This window comes from Anarrhichthys ocellatus, unplaced genomic scaffold, assembly GCF_004355925.1.
Source record: "Anarrhichthys ocellatus isolate YVR2014 unplaced genomic scaffold, GSC_Weel_1.0 scaffold33, whole genome shotgun sequence".
NCBI classification, from domain to species: domain Eukaryota; kingdom Metazoa; phylum Chordata; class Actinopteri; order Perciformes; family Anarhichadidae; genus Anarrhichthys; species Anarrhichthys ocellatus.
Genome location: NW_022280063.1, coordinates 2829889 through 2849802, shown reverse-complemented (window position 1 = coordinate 2849802; position 19914 = coordinate 2829889). Strand labels below are relative to the sequence as shown.

Here is a 19914-nt window from a genome sequence, read left to right as displayed (position 1 = left end):
ATATATATAGATAGATAGATATAGATAGATATATATAGATATATATAGATAGATATAGATATAGATATATAGATATAGATATATGGGCCTATATATAGATAGATAGATAGATAGATAGATAGATATAGACACAAAGGGTTCTGCCTCTGCTGACATTATCTGTGAGTCGTCCACTGAAATAGCCGTCGATGGAGTTCCTGTGACGAGGTTTCGGCAGCCAAGACGGGTCCGGTTTAGTTGCACAGCGGCTTCTCATTCTTGACACTACGGCGCATATCTGACTGCAGCTATAGTTACACACAGTTTGAGTGGGCGTAACGATCAGGCCAATCTCATAACAGCCAAAGTATGAAAAGCGTTCTATTATTTTACGCTCCACATCACTGCAATCTCTCAAATCGCTTGGTTGGCAGCCAGAGAGAATTTAAAATAAAAGGTGCATTTCCACAAACTGCCCTCAATCGTTTTCTAAGCCAGGGTCTCTCACTTTTGTTCCGATTGATATCGCACTGCGGAACAAATCTTATTCATATTATCTCCTCGTGGTTATTTGTTCCGCTCAAGTAAAGATCAGAATGTCTCAAATTTCGGCCGACAAAATGTCAACAACAAGCGAAGAAGATATGTACTTTGTCCCCCGTCCACTCTGTGTAGTAGACCTATAAAAGCCCTCGTCCTTTGAAGGTGCCGTGGAACTGAACAGGATGGCCCCCTCCCATTGTACTTAAAAAAAAAAAAAACTCTTTAAAGTTCCACGGCAAACAGGGCGCTGTTTGCAAGGAACATCTTTAAAAGGACGGATCAGCATACATTCCTTTTGTGCCGTCCTTGTTGGCTTTCCCATCGGCTTACACCTCGACACTTCACTTCAAAGACTGGGTTTAACAAAAGTCACCATGCTGAAAAAATGTCGCGTCTAAATGTCACATAGCTCTTAATCCCAAAAAAAAAGGCAACTTCTCCTTCTTTCCCAAATGAGAAAGGTCTTCTTTTTTCTGCCTTGTTCATTAAAAAGTAGAACTTGATAAACTGCAGCTTACCGATAGTCTATGATCTGCTGTGCACTCCAGCATCACGTCGAGCCAGATGTTTTGGGATGATGACATTTCCTTCATGCGGCCACAGGAGGGCGTATTGTTGGTGATGCACCAGCAGAACATGTGAGCTGGAAGCCCACAGAGTCTCATCAACTGACTGACTGAAGCACTTCAGCAAGGAGGTATTCCCTGCAGGGATTTATAATGCATATCATCAGGTGATACATGACATAAAAGTTAATCCATAGTCTTTTATTAACGGTTGTTATCTTTGTTGTTTGGTGACTATTTTCCCGATCCACCAATTAATCGCTTTGCCTAAAAGTATGTCAGAAAGAGTCAACAGATACATAAAGCCCAACAGTCCCCATATATGTTTAGTTTAAATCTATATTTCAAATAGTTGCAGAGTCATTTTCTGTCGATCGGATGTTGAATTTATCAACCGATGGTTTCAACTCTAGATGTCTTTTCCCGCCCTCTTTGGCCCACTTTCCCACATCAACAAACTGTTTCATAACTTCATGGTAAAGGTAAAACAGGATTCCATGTTATTTTGAAGTCAAAAAAAAAATCATGCCACAATAACATCCAGGAGCTATGCAAGGCATGATGAGATAAGTCATGTGTGGTTATTCTTTTAAAGTGCCTTGGTCACGCTCTTATTCGGAGACAAGGATGAATATGTGAATTCATTATGGATCGCAATATTACAGAAATTGATTGTTACAGAAGAGTAATGTCACGTTTAAAATGCATTTAAGATGAATTTTGGGTGGCATGGTGGAATGATTGTACCCAGAGGGTCACAGGTGAGAAAGAGTAAAAAACTATGACTGGGAGAGGGGGGAGAGAGAGAGAGATGGGGGTAGGAGGTGTGTTGGGGGTGGGGATACGGTGGGATGCGCGGTGCAGACTCATCCCGGGGGCTGGTGCCTTCCAAAGTCACAATAGTCTCACTTTTAGAGACATCCGGAACCCACTCTGCCCCCCCACCCCCTCTTTCCAACCCAGTCCTCTATCGGTCCAGGTGGCAGAGCGCACTTCGGCCGTGGGATGCAGCCTCTCATCTCCAACACATGGACAGCGGAGCTTGGAGCTGCCGCAGCGCGCCACGGCTCCACTAGCTGAAGACACCACCTCCTCACACAGCGGAAAGAAGAGACGATCGCTCCCGCGTTTAACTCTTGGACTGCGATTTTTTTTTTTTTAAAGGATATACTTCTACCCACGACTTTTTTTTCTTTTCTTCTTCTATTTTCGAAACCGCAAGAGAGCAGAGCCAGTTGTGTTAAATGCGCAACCATGCTCATCATCTCGTCCCGCAGTGCGCTGCTGTCCATCTACTACCCACAGATCTTCCTCATCCTCACCAGCGGTAGCTACCTGTAGGTTTCTTATCCATGCACTTCGTCAACTCAAACACACGTATACGTTTGCTAGCAATTAGTTGTGCCTTGCGCGCAAATTGGCCAATTACGCGCGGGGACATTTGATCGCGCCTGGAGAGCATTAGCTGGTTGTTGCAGGTGTTTTATTAAATCTCTTTTTAAAATTGCTAAATGTTGTTCTGCTATTGCAGAGAGATTGTTTCAGAAATGAAAAAAAAAAATGCAACTATTATTTTCAGTCAACCACAATTTTGAAAACATTGGTGGGAAATGACTTGTGTGGTGTATCGTCTTCCTGTTATTCCACAATGGAATCACGTGCTACCACGTATTTCTGAGCAGTTGTGTAATTTTAATTTGTTATCATAAATCGACTCGTTATGAAGAGTCAATGATGATTAGACTCATTAAATCCAAAGTTGAATCCACCTGATTCTCACATGTACAGGCAGCTGATGAGATAACCTGCTCTTATGGGTTCACCAGAATGACTTTGTCATAGGAGCACCTCGTCAGACAAGAGCCACAATTGGAAAGCCGCATATGGAAAAGAGACATATTGGACTACTTCATGCTCTGCCTATATAGGCGCGGGCCTATGGAATGAGCTCTTTCTTATGGCATTAAAAGACCCAGGCCCTCACAAAGCGAATGATTGCTGCACCATACATGCCTCTCATTCATAACAAGGGCAGGCCCTGAAACTTGAAATAGCTGTGGTGGTTCATGTTTTCTGTAACACGGACAGAAAGAGAGAGGCAGACAGAAATGCACTGGATTTGGACCCAAATTAACTATTGTTCCCTTACATGTCTTTATGAAGGTCCATTAGATTATACATGATGGGAGTCTGCTCATATCTTCTCATTTGGTTTTGATTATTTGGGATTGTCTTTATGGACTGGCAACTGTCATGAAAACTTTAGCCAAAAAAAGAACAAAAACCTTAGTGCTTATTGTCCCAAAATCGTTGCCAAGTCCTGTTCAACCAGGGCCCAGAATTCAAACAATACACTGCGTATGTTTTCAGGTAAATTTTTTGTTTCTCCATGTCTCATCTGTTCTCAATTCCCCTTCTCATTAATCCCCGTTTGTTCTCTCTGCCTTAGGGCGCTGTCCTCCGTGGTAGCTCTAGGTGCCAACATCATCTGCAACAAGATACCGGGACTGGCCCCCCGTCAGAGAGCCCTCTGTCAGAGTCGCCCCGACGCCATCATCATCATCGGCGAAGGCGCTCAGCTGGGCATCAACGAGTGTCAGCACCAGTTCCGCTACGGCCGGTGGAACTGCTCCGCCCTGGGACAGAGGACTGTCTTTGGACAAGAGCTGAGAGTAGGTCAGTCTGTTTGAAACGCAGCTTCTTTAAAGTTGTTTTAAACATATTCTTCTCGATGTAGTCAATAGAAAAGTAGGCTGAGTGGGACGTTGCTCAGAGGATTTTTCTGGGACAACAATGTTTGTTTTTAGGCATTTTTTATGCCGTTATTAGATATTTTAACAATAGATAGATGACAGGAAATGAGGGGAGAGCGATGCAACGAGGAGGCTAAGGTTCAAGATAAACCCCCAGGGGCAAAACTGCTTTTACATGAGTTAGACAACAGTCAGCTTAGCCACAGAAAAATCTCAGCTTTGAGGCACGAGTGTGAACTGATGTGTGATCAGGGCGACGCGTCCCTCCTTTTGGCGTCGCTTGAATCTGCACAGGCATGTAAAGGTTAATGTCAACAGGTACTTTTAATTGGCCTAACCAAACCACAACTGAGCTGTGTGGTCTGCTTGTTTTTTTTCCAATCATTGAAGCATTATTCTCCTCGTAATGTCCTCGAACCTCCTGTACTTGTTGTCGGCGGCGTGAGAAAAGGTTGCAGCGTAGCTCAACTAAGTGGCCCAAAAGACTGAAAGATGGGTGGGAATGCTTTGACAAAAGCATTTCTGTTTGGAATACCAAATGCAGCGACCGCAAAATAAATTCTCTGCCTCTTTTAAAACACACACAAAAAAAACTGCAACTCAAAAGGCCTCGCAAGTGTCATTAAATCTGTGTGTGACATCACTGTGCTTGCAACACACATATTGTCACAGCGAAGCAGTCATGAATGGAATGTGAAGACTACCTTATAAAGCAGGGTCTAATGCCTATCTGGGTGTGGCATCTCCTGAAAGCATTTCTATATCAAACCTACACAATCTATGAACACACAAGCCAACACACCTCGCTGCTCCGAGTCAACATTCTTCCCGGTTTGATTTCTCACAGAAGCCCGTTTTCTCCTAATGTGAACCTCTCATATAAATTGTATTCGAGTCCGAAATGTTTTGTTGCGGTCCTGCTGTGGGTTTGGATCCGTGTTTAATCTAGCAGCCCTGGGAGCAATCACTTTCTTCAACACGGGACACAGGCAGACAGACGTCTGGATCCCTTTATTTCTTTTGTCAGCGGGAATGTCTCTTTTCTCTTGTGGTGTGTAAACGAGCTCGGAGAGACGCTTTGGACCCAGCGTAGGCCCTTGTGTGCTCCCCTCGCAGACACTTTAGACAAATAAGTACTTTCTGGAAGACTCAAATCCTATTACATCTGTATAAAAAGTAATGAAAAACTGTTACCAATTGTACAAATAAAGTCATGGATTCTCAGTAAGATGGGTTTTGTCTTTGCCATCTCCGTGTACCATTTTTGCGATTTTCCAAAAAAACAGGAAATGCAAGCCAGAGCCTTACCCCCCTTGTTGTGTCGCTTACGTACCATCCACCACTTCATTTGATTGACCTGCCGGGCCTGTGAACTCATTAAGCATTGAGAAAGAGCAGAGAGATTCATGCTAACCACTAATTGAAGTCAGCTCCAGCAGCTGGATGGCAACAATGGAGCCCAGCGTGCACTGCCGTGCAATCAAAACAAATCACAGTGCGGGGAGATGGCTGTTTGGCTATTGCATGCGCCTGATGCCTTGAGAGAATGCTCACCATACAATATATCCGAATGGGTCGCGGATTTAGCCTGATGAGAGAAGACTTCAGGGTTTGTTATGAGTTATGGGCCGGGGGGGAACCGCAGGCCCGATGGTTCCTGCAAGTGAGTTTGTCAGGTTGGAAGGGAGCCATTAGAATCGCCTCTACCAGAGACGGCACGCATTAATACTCTGGGCTGTTGAGAAGAAGGAGGCCCAGCATTATCCTGATTGGAGAGGGAGGATATCCTATAACCAATTGTTGTGCCAATAAATTAATTCCCCCTTCCATGCCATAAATATAAATGTGTTTATTCTCAAGTTCAAATGGTGACACACTAAAGCTTGGATCGGCTAGGCACATCTCAGTCAAGGCCGGCCACAGATGATTTTCGACATGCAACACAGCGGTATCATTTGCTATAATAATGTGGACCGCCTAAGACAGACACAGAATGACACTTAAGCCGCGTGAGAAACTCCATTGATGAATACCATCAAGACACAGCAAGGCTGTGAGCGCCGATCCAGAAAAAAAAAAAGCTCCTCCAGTCAGCCAGTAGATGTCACTTGTGTTGTCTTCACTGTTCTGATACAGTGACATGAGTTGTATCTAATCAGTGCCAAATAAGTACATTGATTAATTATAAAAAGCTCTCTTTTATGCGAAAAATGTAAACACCTTGTATATTAAAGACAAGTGGAAAAAGAAGCCGGAATGAGGCTTTGTGAGAAGGCTGGGGGGGGGATTTGTCCAAAACTACAAGAATATGAATTTGACGCATTGCCGCCAATGTGGCTCAAGAAAGGCAAATCATTTCCATATATTTTGGGACTGTCCCAAACTATTTGAATGGCCTTCATGAAACATTAAGCACGGTATTTAAGACTAAAAGACTCCTGAACTCGGAGACTCCTTATCTGGGCCACGCGTTGTTTGGAAACTCTCTAAACCTCCCACTAGCTTTGCTGCAACTGTTTGGGAGGAGGATTTACATCTTCATCAATTTAGTTCAAGTTCAAGTTAGAAAAACCCACACAGGTATCATCGGGGGGGTTATTTCACAGAAGACATTATACAAATGTCTCATGGACTGAGTAGTACTTGTCATAACAAGTAAACCGCAATTCATGCATAAAATTGGTGCAGTGTTCCTATAATTCAACACATTCTTTGATAAAGGATGAAGGTCAAGCAAACCTAAATCCTCCTGCTGGTGCCATAACAGCGTAACTGTATGATGGGCATGCAATTCTCGCCATTCTAGGTAAAGGACTGCTAGTACTACTTGTAGAATATCTACTCAATTTAAAGTAGTTTGCCTGTAGAGAGTACTTGCATGACTCCTTTCCATATTCACTCAGATTCTGCTCGTTTCTCTCCAGGCAGCAGGGAGGCAGCGTTCACTTATGCCATCACTGCAGCCGGAGTTGCCCACGCAGTGACCACCGCCTGCAGCCAAGGCAACCTCAGCCAGTGCGGCTGTGACCGCGAGAAGCAGGGCTACCACGACCAAGAGGAGGGCTGGAAGTGGGGGGGCTGCTCGGCCGATGTCAAGTACGGCGTGGAGTTCTCGCGGCGCTTCGTGGACGCCCGTGAGATCAAGAAAAACGCCCGCCGGCTGATGAACCTGCACAACAACGAGGCGGGGCGAAAGGTAATGCAAGCAAGTTTGACGAAACAAACTATATCCATCACATCGATCGAAGTTATCTGTTGTGTATTTGCTTTATTACTATAAATATATTAGCCCGATTTGACTCGTGCTCTGGAGTCACTAGATGTTCTAATGACTCAATAATCATACCGTCCTATAACAAAAATGTGAAGGTAATCTTTTTCACATTAACATCAAGCTCAGTCACGAGGGCAAACAGTCACCTGTCAATTTTGTCATCTAAAATATTTATATATTTACAGTATAAATCTGGCTGAAACCACAGTGTAATTCTATACGTGTACGTACGGTTGCACAACAGCTCTGGTCACTTCTCTCAGGCTGTCACGCCATTCTGTGGTCTGAAGAAAGGTAAAGTTAATTAGAGACTACAGTCTTGGTTTACGAGTTATTTTCCCCAGGTTTTTTTTTTTTTGACATAAAGTTGGCATACTGGACGGAGCGCTGAAAGCCGAAGTGTCCGCAGAAAGCCCAGCTCACCAAAAGAGACGGATGTGAAGGCCAATGCAATGGCTATTAACCGTTTCAAAGTCAAGCTGCGGACGTGTGTAAAATGACCATTTATGAATTAACCACATAGAATAGATTTTCCGCTCTTAACCACCTCTTCAAATTCACACAGACCTAATTTCCACTCTCTGTGTGATCAGATGCTAGAGGGGAGGATGAAGCTGGAGTGCAAGTGTCACGGCGTGTCTGGTTCCTGCACCACTAAGACCTGCTGGATCACCCTGCCGAAGTTCAGAGAGCTCGGTTACCTGCTGAAGGAGCGCTACAGCGGCGCGGTTCAAGTAGAGCCGGTCCGGGCCTCTCGCCTCCGCCAGCCCTCCTTCCTGCGACTCAAGGAGGCCCGGGGCTACCAGAAGCCCACGGACACGGACCTGGTGTACCTGGAGCGCTCGCCCAACTACTGCGAGGAGGACACGGCCACGGGGAGCACGGGGACGCGGGGGAGACTGTGCAACGGCACCTCGACCCTCACGGACGGTTGCAACCTGATGTGCTGCGGCCGCGGTCACGACACGCACCACTACACGCGCATCTGGCAGTGCAACTGCAAGTTCCACTGGTGTTGCTTCGTCAAGTGCAACACGTGCAGTGAGAAATCAGAAGTCTTCACCTGCAAGTAGGGGATGAGGCAGTGGGGCACTGGAAGCAGGGGAGAGAGAGAGAGAGGCTGGTGAAAATGGACAACGGTTGAAGGTGAGAGGGTTATGACAAAGCGGAATTCGAAAGTGAAGGACTCGGAAGTATTTATTCAACAATTTGCACATTTTTACATCCTATTTTGGAATTCTTTAAAACAAAAGAAAAAGTCCTGAAAGAGATAAAAAAAAAAAACTGTGACATGATGCAAACATGTTGCAGTTGAGAGGATTTTCACTATTTTGGAAGACAACATCTCGCAGAGACGTAGCTCACGGATGTCTTGCAGGAAAGGAGAAACAACAAGGACTATTGTTGGATCTCGAGGAGACTTTCGGAACACGCTAATCGGAAATGCGACAACAGCAAAGCGCTCCAGACGGCCACGACGGAAGACTGAGAATTGAAAGATGGAAGTGGAATACTTCTACCTGTACGCTCACACTGTATTCTGTTTGAACACTGAAAATAAAACACAAATTATTTATGTCAAAAAATATCTTTCGAACTCAGTCTTATAGGATAGATAAACTCATTTTCCATTTATTTTATGATCTTAAATTGCTACTGAAACAGTTCAGTCACGTGGACTCATGTACAGCCACGAAGCCGCTGAATTCTTTGCTATTCCCTGTTTATTCATTAGCAGTTGTCTGTGGTGTATTTCGCTAAAGATTAGCTATTTTTCTTTTGCACTCAGTCACATTTCTTTCCGTTTTTTCATGGAACATCAGTAAGTTGTGTCGGTGAGCTCCATGCTGACATCTCTCTCATGGACAAATCCCGCCCCCCCCAGAAAACAAGACCCTTTGTTACGCCAGGAGCCAAAGAGGTAGAAAACACTCCCAAACTATTTTAAGCATCCAACTTGTCAGTTTCGAACGGCCCTCTCCATCCCGACCGTGTTCATTGTTTTGTTTTCGGAGGCCTCTTGAGTTCTGAGATAAAGCGTGTAAGCCTCGTTGGAACGCCATAGAAGTGCAATCGGGGTTCGGATACATCCAACATTCCCATGAACGGCAGAGACGTGGAATTCCACACGATGGCCTCTGCTTACACAAGGCCTTCCAGCGCGGTTTAGGCCTGACCGGTGGATGGCATGTGCCCCAACCACACAGAAGAGGGTACGAGAGGATCAAAGGCCTCAGAGCTATTTTTGGACAGCACCCTTAATGTATTCAGAAATGTTTATTTAGGCTTTATATAACTTACAAAACAATTTGAAGAGTTTATTTTTATATGAGGAACGTGGCACTTTATGTCATTTATAGATGGAACAGAAAGTCACTATTTACAAGTGGTTTTTCTAATGTCATTGTATTTCAGATTTGAGAGCTATAACTTATTTGGGATTTATGTTTTTTTCTTTGATCAAAGTTGCTAAATTGTAAATACTCCACGTGTTTTATCAAAGTAGAACAGAATGTCCATCTGGAGACGACCCTTCACAATTCAACGGAGCTCGTAGAAGCCGAGTGATTTGGAAAGTCCAGGACATTTTGTGGAAACCACCGTTAAGTATTTGAGTAAATGCGTAGAATTGCGAGTAGATATTATACGTTGGAGGCGTCAGCAGCCAACTAGTTGTGCATCTTGAGAACGAAGACATTTCTGTGTTTCAGTAACTAGGAACAACTCATCGTAGTTGCGACTTCATATTCAGCTAGTTTAGGTTTATTTGTTCTGTGGCAAAATCAAAGTCTGCATCCCGTACAAACACGGGACAGTTGTATCTTTTTCTTTTTTACCAATAAAATTTGAGCATTCCTTTTATTGCCTCTTGAGTTTTATACCATGTCTTTAAAATCATTACAAAAAAAAAAAAAAAGCGGTTTGTCACACACAATACTTTATTAGGCATTTTATAAACATATTGTTTGACCCAAGCGTCAATAATACTCAACACCCTGACCAAGTGTTTCCTTTTGTTGACGGCGAATATCAAACCAGAAGGCACAGATACAATACAGCAGAGGCCTGTGATGTAAAACGCTGATATGGGAAACACAAGAACTTGTGGCCTCAACTGGTGTGCACTAATGTGTTAGGAGGTGACCGGGCGGCCATGCCACCTCATTCAGCCCGGCTGACTCGCACAGCCTTCTTTCCTGTGGGGCTGAAAAGCATTGCAGCCAGCCAGTCGAGCGCGAGTAACAGCTGTTTTGTTAGCCGTCTGAAATCCTGGGGACCGGAACCGCAATAAGCTCCCTTCACTATGCCGGCGGATTGAGGGGAGAGTCCAGCCGATTGTTTCAATACATTTTGTCATTAAAAATCAGAGGCAGAGCAAACAGGGTGGGGCAGGGTGTGAGCAGGCCAGCAAAGCACCGCATTGTTGAGGTGTCAGGACTGTTCAGCTTTATCCAGCAACGGGAGGAGCAGGGAGCGATGTCATTCTGCAAACGAATGGCTCCGGTCCGACTCACTCAGTCACTCATTAATTCATTCACTCAATCACTCTTTGGACGTACAGTTAGTATGATCTCATCCATTGTCTGCTGAACCACAATCGCTATATCTGATCAAAAGAAAAAGCGCGCACACACACACACACACACACACACAGCTAGATAGGAAGTACAGCATCCACTAAATCTCTAAGAACGTCTATGGAGTCTGGCAAAACTCAAATACAAGCTTGTTCAGAGTCAAAGGTGTAAAACATAAACTCAAAGTAGTGAGTTTAAAGATGGTTAATGATCTCTGATGCATGCCCTTATCTCTTATTTATCTAGTAATGTGTAATAAGATGGAAATAGAAGATTAAGATTATGAGGAATAAAATGAAATTAACTATGTTTGAGTATAAAACTCATTACTGTTATAGCCTTAATACAAGAAGCAGAGACATAGTGACAAGCTCATGCTGTATGCTGAGCATTGTTTTTGAATTACAAAACATGCATAGCTTCGGTTATTATTAGCTTCAGTATTGCATTTTGCACTCGGACGTTCTTAGATTAGAATATGAATGTCATGCCTGTTTAGAGAAATAGTTTGAAGCGTTTGAACGTCCCTCTGGCAACGAAACCACTATTTAAGTAGCGAAGGCGGTGAGGGGGTTGATTACATCATGTTTTGATCATTCTCTGTTTTTGCGGTTAGTGCAGAAGTCACTATGGGCCCGGGATTAAACCCCAACCCCTGCTGGTAACATCAGTGTCTGTGAGAAGTTAAAAGTCCGGACACCGTGGAGCTCTTTGTCTTTGGATTAAACCACAAAGCATCCGACCGGCCAAAGGACCCAGCATGTGCTCGCTTCTCCCAAACTCTTCATTTCCCAGACTCAGGTCAAGACAAAACAAGAGCTCCTGATGTCTTGACCTCTGCTTTTACGCCAGGGGGACCCCATCGGCCTTTTGTGTTTCAAGAATACCTCAAATCTCATCTGGGCAAGAGCGGAAGCATTACTAAAAGGTAGAAAAGTCATTAATGCATACTTCTCTGATTAAATAAACTCCTAAAGCGTTGTTCTTCCTAAACTATCGGCAGTGTGGCTGTCACTTATTCTGGACAGGCACCAAATGTATGTATGTTTAGTAGTGGAGAGGTAATTCACCCGCAGATGAAGCTTAAGTATTAGGTAACATTAATGAGACTTGTAGCACAACAAGAGTACTGGAGTGTACTCCTTTCTAAACAAATACTTCACATGAAAACCTGCTTGTGGGTCGAGCGCCCCCTCTCTCCTGGCTGCTGCTCTGAGGCCTTTTCAAGAGTCTTTCCTCACAGTTTTGAGCAGCAAGCTTCCATCTCGCTCCTCCACCAGGAAGCCCAACTCCCTGAGTGCAGAGTAGTCCGCGGTGCCGCGGCGTTCCAGGGCGGCGATCTGCTCCTGGTTCTGCGTGTTGTGTTCTAGGAGGTTCCTGATGGTAAAGATGGCCCACTGGCTGATAACTAGAGGTCTCTGGTTAAGGACGGCAACAACAGAATACTAATCCTACGGAATGAAACGCACTGGAGTTCATTCTGGTATTTTTTTGCATTTTTCTAAAAAAGCAGTTGTAAGGGAAGATGCATTTCATGAATAAATGTAGACGTGAAAAGAAAGATGGATATATAAAAGGTTAACAATGTAACATGCTAACACAGGCCAGACATTTTCAATGTCAAACTCATAAGTGCCTGGTATTCGCCTCAGGTCGCCAAGTACGCAGACAGCCCAACAAACAAAACAGTTAAGCAGACAAGTTAAGTTTTGTGATACAAAACATTCTCAGCTCGCCCCTCTCAAGTTTCCCGCATAAACATATTTGTTTCTTTGACAGTCTTTTTCAGCCTTGTGTATAGAAACAAATGCTGACACCTACATAAAAAAAAGGTGGACGATGTGGATTGTATGTGTGGAAGTGGGAGAGGGGCACGGGGACAAAGGGACGGGACTCAAACTATTGCCCTGGATAAATGACAATCTGGCACACTGCCCCAGCTTTAGCCAGCTAATACCAACCGGGAGCAGGATGTCCAGCGGGAGCAGGAGATGACGACGACTCAGTAAAACAGAATTTGGCTCGTTCTCAAAGCCTGTCGTTGTGAGAAAGGGCACTAAAAGCTCATCATATACACACTCCCTCCCCTACAGAGTCGGTACAATCTAATGCAACAGCACAAATAAGGTCTTAATAGTTACCAAAGAACTGACTTAACTTTCTGATCAGTTGACGCTGTTAACCAGCTGCGAGCAAAGATCTATTGAGCGGTGGTGACCACTGTGTGAAAATGTCACGGCCGGTCTACACACACACTGTTTTAATCAAAGCTTAATACAACACTTGTGTTTGGTTGCAAACCCACCAGCCTGCAAGCATGCCATATCAAATACTCAAAGTGACAGGAGAAGATACACAAAGACTAAAATAACTTCTGGACATAAATATGAACAATGATTTGAGATGAACTTGTATTATATGTACCGGTACATAAACACAGATGGGTCACTATTTCCATCACCTTCACAAAGGATACATGGGTTGTTGCTGTCTATGTTGCAGTTGTCCAGGATGAGGGGGATGCCTTCCAGATCTCTCACCTGAGGAGAAACATTCACTTTCAATGTTTGACATCAATGAACATCTTTCAAATAGTTCTCCACAATTTAATACCAGTTCTGTAATAATGCTTTTGCTGATAATTTCCTTAGCTAAATAAATAATCTGTAGTATCTGGATACACTATTTGCTTTGTGATGATATTACATAATTTATCAGGGCATTCTGTAGTGGAAAAAATACAAAACCTGAAATCACATCTATGAAAAACAAAATGTGGAAAATGTTTGAAAGACTCTCATAGCATTTTCAAATCAATAGGTAATTTATTATTAATAGGTTTCGTTTTTGGCTACGCAACTCTGATGTTCAAGCTTTCTATGTAGTGAAAAACAGGAAAAAATGTGCCTGTCCTTAGCAGAGCCTCACATGCAGCAGCAGCAGTGTGGTTGTGGGTTAGTCTAAGGCCGTCACAACAGGGCGATCTGCTTTGCATCATGTGTCTGATTCTATAGGCTTAATTGTTGTCTGTGCTTGCTGTTGCCTTTGCTTTGCCGTTGTGGTTACCCTCCAAACATACCTGTGGGAGCTCCAGGAACGAGACAAAGTGCTGACTTTCAGACTTTTTCATTTAAAACTGTTGAGGAAACAAAGTCGCTGACCATTACGAGCACCCAGGTCTGATTTTCTGAAGTTGCACACACTACGTCCAAACCCATAAAGAGATGAATAACAAGCGGCCGGGCCCTGACTTCTGTCCGGTACACGCCGTAAAACGCTTTGCATGCATCTTAAATTGCAATCTTTCCCAAAGGTGAACAGAACGACATTTGGTTTACTGGAAGAGATCTTACTGAAAACAGATATGGGGTGATTTCAGACCACTGACAGACCACAGATCAGCATCCATAAATAATTTGGAGAGGCCAACTGAGGGTGGCCATCCCACAAGCATTCCACTGATCTGTTTCTATTAAGTAGAACGGAGTCTATAATGTGCCACAGAGAGAGGCCAACTCCTCCGCACCCCGCTTTATTATCTGTCTGTGCTTTCTGGTAATAGTGAGATGCTGACAGATGGCGATGGAGGGAAACCGATAACATCACCAAAGCGAGGGAGGAAATGTTTCACATTTCAGTCCAAAACCAAGTAATTGTGTTGAAAGAACTCCTAAGCTCGCAGTCATTACACTCATTTCCAGTCCTCGGTTGTCCTTGGGTCCTCAGGAGATCCTGTGGTTTGACAAAGCAGCCCGTTACTAGAACCTGCATTGTAAACATGCACATTTAGTGAAGGTCTGTTGAAGTAAGACCAGGGGGGCCTCTCACTCGCTCTTTGACCCCATTGTGTTAAGAGTGATCAAGATCCCAGAGAAAGAAAATCCGATGAACACACATACAAACCAAGAATTATCTAATTTCAGGGACTCTATGAAGTTTATCTTTCTAAAACCCTTACTTTCTCCAGACCTTAACTTCTTGAGGACCATAATTTGGTTAAATGTTAAAATGTCATTTTGAAGAAGCAGATTTTCCGGCATGTTTTTTTAAAGGGCAGATATCTATACTGGATATGATATTAATTATAGTACGGCATATTGTAGAACTGGGAACTGTGCTTTCCAACACCAGCATTCCAACATATGAGTTAGCAGTGAGTTTACAGCTGCAGACGAGCTGGTTTTGTGCCCGTTTGTAGACCAAAGAACTGAAAACCTGCCGTCAGTGCATTTTAACTACAGTAAATAGGGCTTTGTGGTCAGTGTCCAGTGTGTTTAACATTAGGTATATGACTGCACAAATATACAGTAAGTCCTTTCGACCCAACCAAACTACAGGTGTGAAGCACCCTTTTTCTTCCTTTCCGCCATCCATCCATTCATTCCAAACCTTGTTCTGGTTGTCGGTATTGCTGTAACAGAGGTTTCCTATCAGCCTGATGAGGTGGGCCTTGAAGCTGATGACAGGAGATTGGGAGGCAGGGTCTCCGTCTCCACTGAAGGAGAAGCTCTGAGCAGCACTGAAGATGTTCTTACTGGCCTTCCCTACAGCATGCACCTGCCGCAGGAGCTCTGCAGAGAGAGCACACAAGAGTGTGAGATGTACAAACAAGATATTTAATCCACCCCAATCTCAAATTCAAGCTGTTACAGCTTATTATTTAATGTATGGATTTAAATTTCGCAACAAATGTAAACAAGACATGGTGCTTTAGTAACCAATAAAGTGATTTGTGTCAGTCTTATTTGCTGTGTGTTTATTGCTTGTCAACGTGAGGCATGGTTGTGTGTTGATTTGTTTTCTGTGGGTGATTTGATGACAGATCTGGTTCTTTCACTATTTCAAGGAGTGTCTACGGTGTACAGATGACATATTTACCCTAAGACGGCCAAAATGGACTCACAAACTCACACTGTGGATCCGGTCAGAGAGGTTGTGTGAGTGTTTGTTTTCATTTACCAACAGTAGTCCCTAGAAGGTCAGGATGGTCCTGCAGGAACATGAACTGCCTGTGGTCTGAGGTCATCTCACACAGCACGTCCAGCAGACTAATCACCGTCAGCGCCTCCTGCAGGACCTACAGGGGATTACAACAAGATGTTGGTCACATGGGGAAAGGATGTTGGATGTGAGATAACATTAGGGTGGGGACAAAAACACTCTCTAAATGTTAACACACGTGTCACACACTTCATGAGGCACTTCTCTGTGTTTACATGCATCAGTCAGGTTTACTATCTGTACCTCATCACTGGAAGCGGAGCCGGTGGCGAGTGTCAGCACAGCCCCACAACCTTCCTGGAAGGAAGTAGCCAGGAAGCGAGCCACGTTGGAAGGGATGCCACACTCCTCCGAGTCCTCCTCTTGTAGCTGGGCAGAGAGCAGCTCTAATAGAGTAACTCTGAAGCACACAGACACCTCTATGAAACATCCATTTACCTTTTAGTATTAGAAATCAGTATTCTCTATGTGTACTAGGTAGTATTAGCTTTTCATCAACTTGCATACAACTTGTTATTAAAAGTCTTTTATTAGAGGTTTGCTGGGGCGGTGTTTATTATAAGATCAGTTTCTGTGTAATTTAAGGAGGCCGATTGGTCTACAGTGACATTTACTGCCTGTCACTATATCAAGTGAAGTACCTTTCATGGTGTGACATCCCAGAGTACATGCTCTCCACCAGAGCTGAAGACTTGAGGAAATACTGGGTGGCAATGAGAACCCTGTAAATCAATAAATACCAAATCAAAACTTTACCAACAACAAGCAGAGATAATAGTTGGTAATTTCTTGGTACGATACATACACCGTTAGCTCTTTCGACATATAAACTAACAATTGCTTGACACACACCAACGCAAACACACACTCTTACGTCCAGTCCAGGTCAGGCTGCGTCCTACAGAGCTCCATCACCTTGAGTGCCAGGTGGATGTTCTGTGGATCAGAAAGTTCTTCCACCTTGGCTTCATCCAGACATGTGTGGAGTACCATAGAGGCATAGCTTACCGCCTTCTCATCATCAACGCTGAGCAGCTGCCTGTTCACACATGTTTGGGTTGACTCAATGCGAGAACAAATAAATACTATTGATATAATAGTATAAATACTGGTACAGACTGTGCATTAGTGTCAACAGTGAAGGGATATATGTGGTGAAAGAGACAGATATGTGGATGATGTGTATTAAGTCTAGGCTAGTTCTTGCCCAATGAACCACCAGGATGCTCAATAAACATAGTGTGAATTATAACAATTGTATGCAACAGTGTTGCTTAGTGTGGTAAAACACAAAACTTACAGGAGAAGATTTGGAAAGCTCTGCTGCCAAATGTCATCTTTACACGTTTGGTTTCCGACCGACATGTTACCGAGGAACTGGATCCCACAACGAAGAGCTGGGGACATGGAGAATGATTTAAATGTTTTTTTAAGTTCAGTATCAAAAAATAAAATAATGTTATTACAATTACCGAATTTTAGACTTACGTTCAAATATGCCATCTCTGCTCTCTGTGGTCTGAAGGAAGCTCATGTGTTTCAAAGATACATCGATGAAACCAAGCTCCCTTGAGGAAAAAGACAATTATATATCAGTGTGTATATTTAATCGTTTCCTTGCATGTTCATTTAGTCAAAGAAGGTGCACATGGACACAAACACATACAGTACAATGCAATCTAATACAATTCTGCATTATACAAAGTTTAATTGTTGTTGAGACTGTGTCTCAAACAGGTGTTGATTCATCCACACAATTTGCGATGTCCCTACATCTGTCTCATGCTATCCAAGCTACTGATCCCATTACCTGAGCAGACTCTGGTTGCGGGTACTCTGGACACAGGCGTTCCTCTGAGCCCTGAAGCACTCAGCGGTCAGCTGCAGCTGCAGGGCCACAGACCGCAGGTCCTGGTCGTCACAGCTGACAGCCAGAAGCTCATCACGCAGTCGGGACAAGACCTTCAGAAGACTGGAGAACGCCTCCTCCTCCACAGCATCTCTGGGAGCAGAAAGAGTTGACCAACTATAAAACAGGAGGGACAGGTACTTTACTGCAGTGGTACCCAAGGAAAATGTGGAGTGAAACTTAGGAGGAACAGCTCTGTTTTTTTGTCTGTTTGCAATGCAATGCAATACTTGGTGGTATTGCGCCATCATTAGTAATTAGTTACACCTGTGTTTTTTCTGTGAACTCGAAATGAATTCACAGAAAGATGGGACAGTCGTCTTTTGCAACAGCTGAAATAATTAAGTCAGTATAACGAACAAGGCTTTATTGCAGATCTGTAGATTAATCTATTTAAATCCGCTTTTAACCTGTGATGCTAGTTATGTATGTTTTGTTCCTTGCTGTTATGACATCCCTTTTGCTTGTATTGTAATTGCTTTTGTTTGTTTTTACAAACCTTTTTAAAGCGCTATTTTATTATAATTAATGAACTCCCACCTTTCTGTTTATACACACAGAGAGGACAAGAAACAAGCCTGCGTAATAGTAGCCAATGGACCCGTTACGCCCGACTAATGCATGAACAGGATAGCTTAGCCGGTAAGCTAACACCCTCCGTTTCCTCCCAAAAAGGCAGAAGCATTCCTTTATCCGCACCTGTATTCCTTGTCCCGTAATGCAGCCGTGAATTTTTTTAAGACCTGCAAGTGTTCAGGGGAGTGTTCTTCACTCAAGATGCCAGCGATAGACGCCGAGATGTCCAAGTCGCTGTCGGTGGAAGCTGCCATGTTTCCCTGTCTGCTTAGCTAATTCGTTTGGGCGAGACTTCCGGATAAGTCTCTGCACGCTATTGGTTCAATCCAGGGCGAAGGCGGAGTCAGAGCATGTGCTGGCTGCTGTTTTCACACAGCTCCAAATCACTTGGAGCGATGCACGGGGATGCATGTCATTTGTCTGTGTCAAAAGTACAGAAAGAGACTAAAGAGAGAACTCTGAATAAAGATGATATTAAAATCTTGGTTGATGTTGGAGTTATAGTAATTTATTGAGAGAAACTAGGGTGATAAGAAGCTTCTTGCTTTCTCCATGTAGCTACACTTTATGTTATAAACAATCCCTTTGGCTGGTGTCTGTTCTCCTCGAGCATCAGTAACTTTTCAGTTCTTTCTGGCAAAAAAAAACACAATTTATTTAATAGTCTGTTGAGATTTATCCTCATGCACAGACTATATCCAACATGACTCGAAGATAAAGTGTTTGAAAGTGTTATTTGGGCAAGTAGGCAGCGCCCATTACATGTATTATTGTGTATCTATACTTAGACCCACAGTATAACATCCAATCATTTCTGAGATAGAAGTTCTGTACAGGCTGTAAGCTGCAGCTGCACTCGCATCTGAAATCCATTCACGTAAAGCAATGATTACAGGTCAGAAGATCAATACATTGAGCCCAGATAAGTTGTGGGACAATGGTTGCAGCTGCAACAGCAAAGCCACAGTACAAGCCTTTTGGGATTTCCATGTAAAGTGGCGAATTTTAGATTATAGGAGTTACCGCCGCGTGGTTGTCCCCTGTGTTTTCACTGGCCAGGCACAGCACAGCGGTGGTGAAAGGCAGATCAATGTGGAAAGAGGGTTGATTATGGATAGTGAGAGCTATCCACCTCAAGCAATTTGTCAGCTTTAAAATGAGGCATTTGAAGATCCAAACATTCCCAGTAAAGGATTCCCATAATTCATTCTTCTAAGTTGAATAATTGTAAATATCCTCGCAAACTGGGAGTGGTATGGTTGTGATGGGAAATCAGACCATACCAGATTTGAATTACAGGAAAAACAAGACATACTATAATTTTTTTTTTTTTGTTATTCTGGGAACCTCAGTTATGCAAAGTAACTAGAGGACAGTTGGTTTAGTCTGCAGTGGCAGAGGATCAAGCTCTTCTCAGTGAAAAACATGAACACGATTAACCGCACAGAGGATTATTATTCACAGATGGCCGCTTAGTCTGATGGTACACAATCAATGTCGAAAGCAAGTCCATAGATGAAGCATTTTATTCTCAAATGAAGCATGTCACATCTGGTCTCACAGGTCAGCCAATGGTCTATCTCATAATGGCACTTGTGACAACAAAGTCTGAAATTCGAGTTAAACTGGTACAGTGGTTAAGGAGATGAAAGCGCCCTGTTAATCCATAAGATCAATTTATTCCACTCTTATAAAAGGCATGTAACTTTCAACACATCTGGAATAGAGGTATCAA

The 19914-nt window shown here is 43.4% G+C and overlaps 2 protein-coding genes across 3 annotated transcripts; one reads left to right on the top strand and one right to left on the bottom strand.

Moving 5' to 3' along the window:
• Positions 1-2042: 2042 nt before the first annotated feature.
• wnt7ba (wingless-type MMTV integration site family, member 7Ba) lies at positions 2043-9005 on the top strand. Its single transcript, XM_031865713.1, has 4 exons — positions 2043-2425; positions 3538-3764; positions 6766-7037; positions 7709-9005. The coding sequence occupies exons 1-4, from the start codon at positions 2343-2345 to the stop codon at positions 8186-8188; spliced, it is 1062 nt and encodes a 353-aa protein (XP_031721573.1). The 5' UTR covers positions 2043-2342; the 3' UTR covers positions 8189-9005.
• Positions 2943-18453, bottom strand: atxn10 (ataxin 10). 2 transcript variants are annotated; one of them, XM_031865711.1, is made up of 11 exons: positions 18303-18453; positions 17505-17720; positions 17183-17262; positions 16995-17091; positions 16569-16733; positions 16336-16416; positions 15938-16094; positions 15653-15770; positions 15083-15264; positions 13170-13233; positions 2943-12101 (listed from the first exon to the last, which is right to left on the bottom strand). In XM_031865711.1, the coding sequence occupies exons 1-11, from the start codon at positions 18431-18433 to the stop codon at positions 11917-11919; spliced, it is 1476 nt and encodes a 491-aa protein (XP_031721571.1). In that variant the 5' UTR covers positions 18434-18453; the 3' UTR covers positions 2943-11916. The 2 variants fall into 2 exon arrangements, with proteins under 2 accessions (XP_031721571.1, XP_031721572.1); XM_031865712.1 differs by having other exon boundaries at positions 17505-17696.
• Between the last annotated feature and the right edge of the window lie 1461 nt (positions 18454-19914).

Excerpts from the sequence above, each read along its gene's own strand:
- atxn10 (XM_031865711.1), bottom strand. The coding sequence starts at position 18,433 with ATGGCAGCTTCCACCGACAGCGACTTGGACATCTCGGCGTCTATCGCT. Across the intron at positions 16,734-16,994 it reads AGCTTTCCAAATCTTCTCCT|GCAGCTGCTCAGCGTTGATG; the intron begins GTAAGTTTTGTG and ends ATGTGTGAACAG. Across the intron at positions 15,265-15,652 it reads CCTTCTAGGGACTACTGTTG|AGCTCCTGCGGCAGGTGCAT; the intron begins GTAAATGAAAAC and ends CTCTCTCTGCAG.
- wnt7ba (XM_031865713.1), top strand. The coding sequence starts at position 2,343 with ATGCTCATCATCTCGTCCCGCAGTGCGCTGCTGTCCATCTACTACCCA. Across the intron at positions 2,426-3,537 it reads CTCACCAGCGGTAGCTACCT|GGCGCTGTCCTCCGTGGTAG; the intron begins GTAGGTTTCTTA and ends TCTCTGCCTTAG. Across the intron at positions 3,765-6,765 it reads TGGACAAGAGCTGAGAGTAG|GCAGCAGGGAGGCAGCGTTC; the intron begins GTCAGTCTGTTT and ends GTTTCTCTCCAG.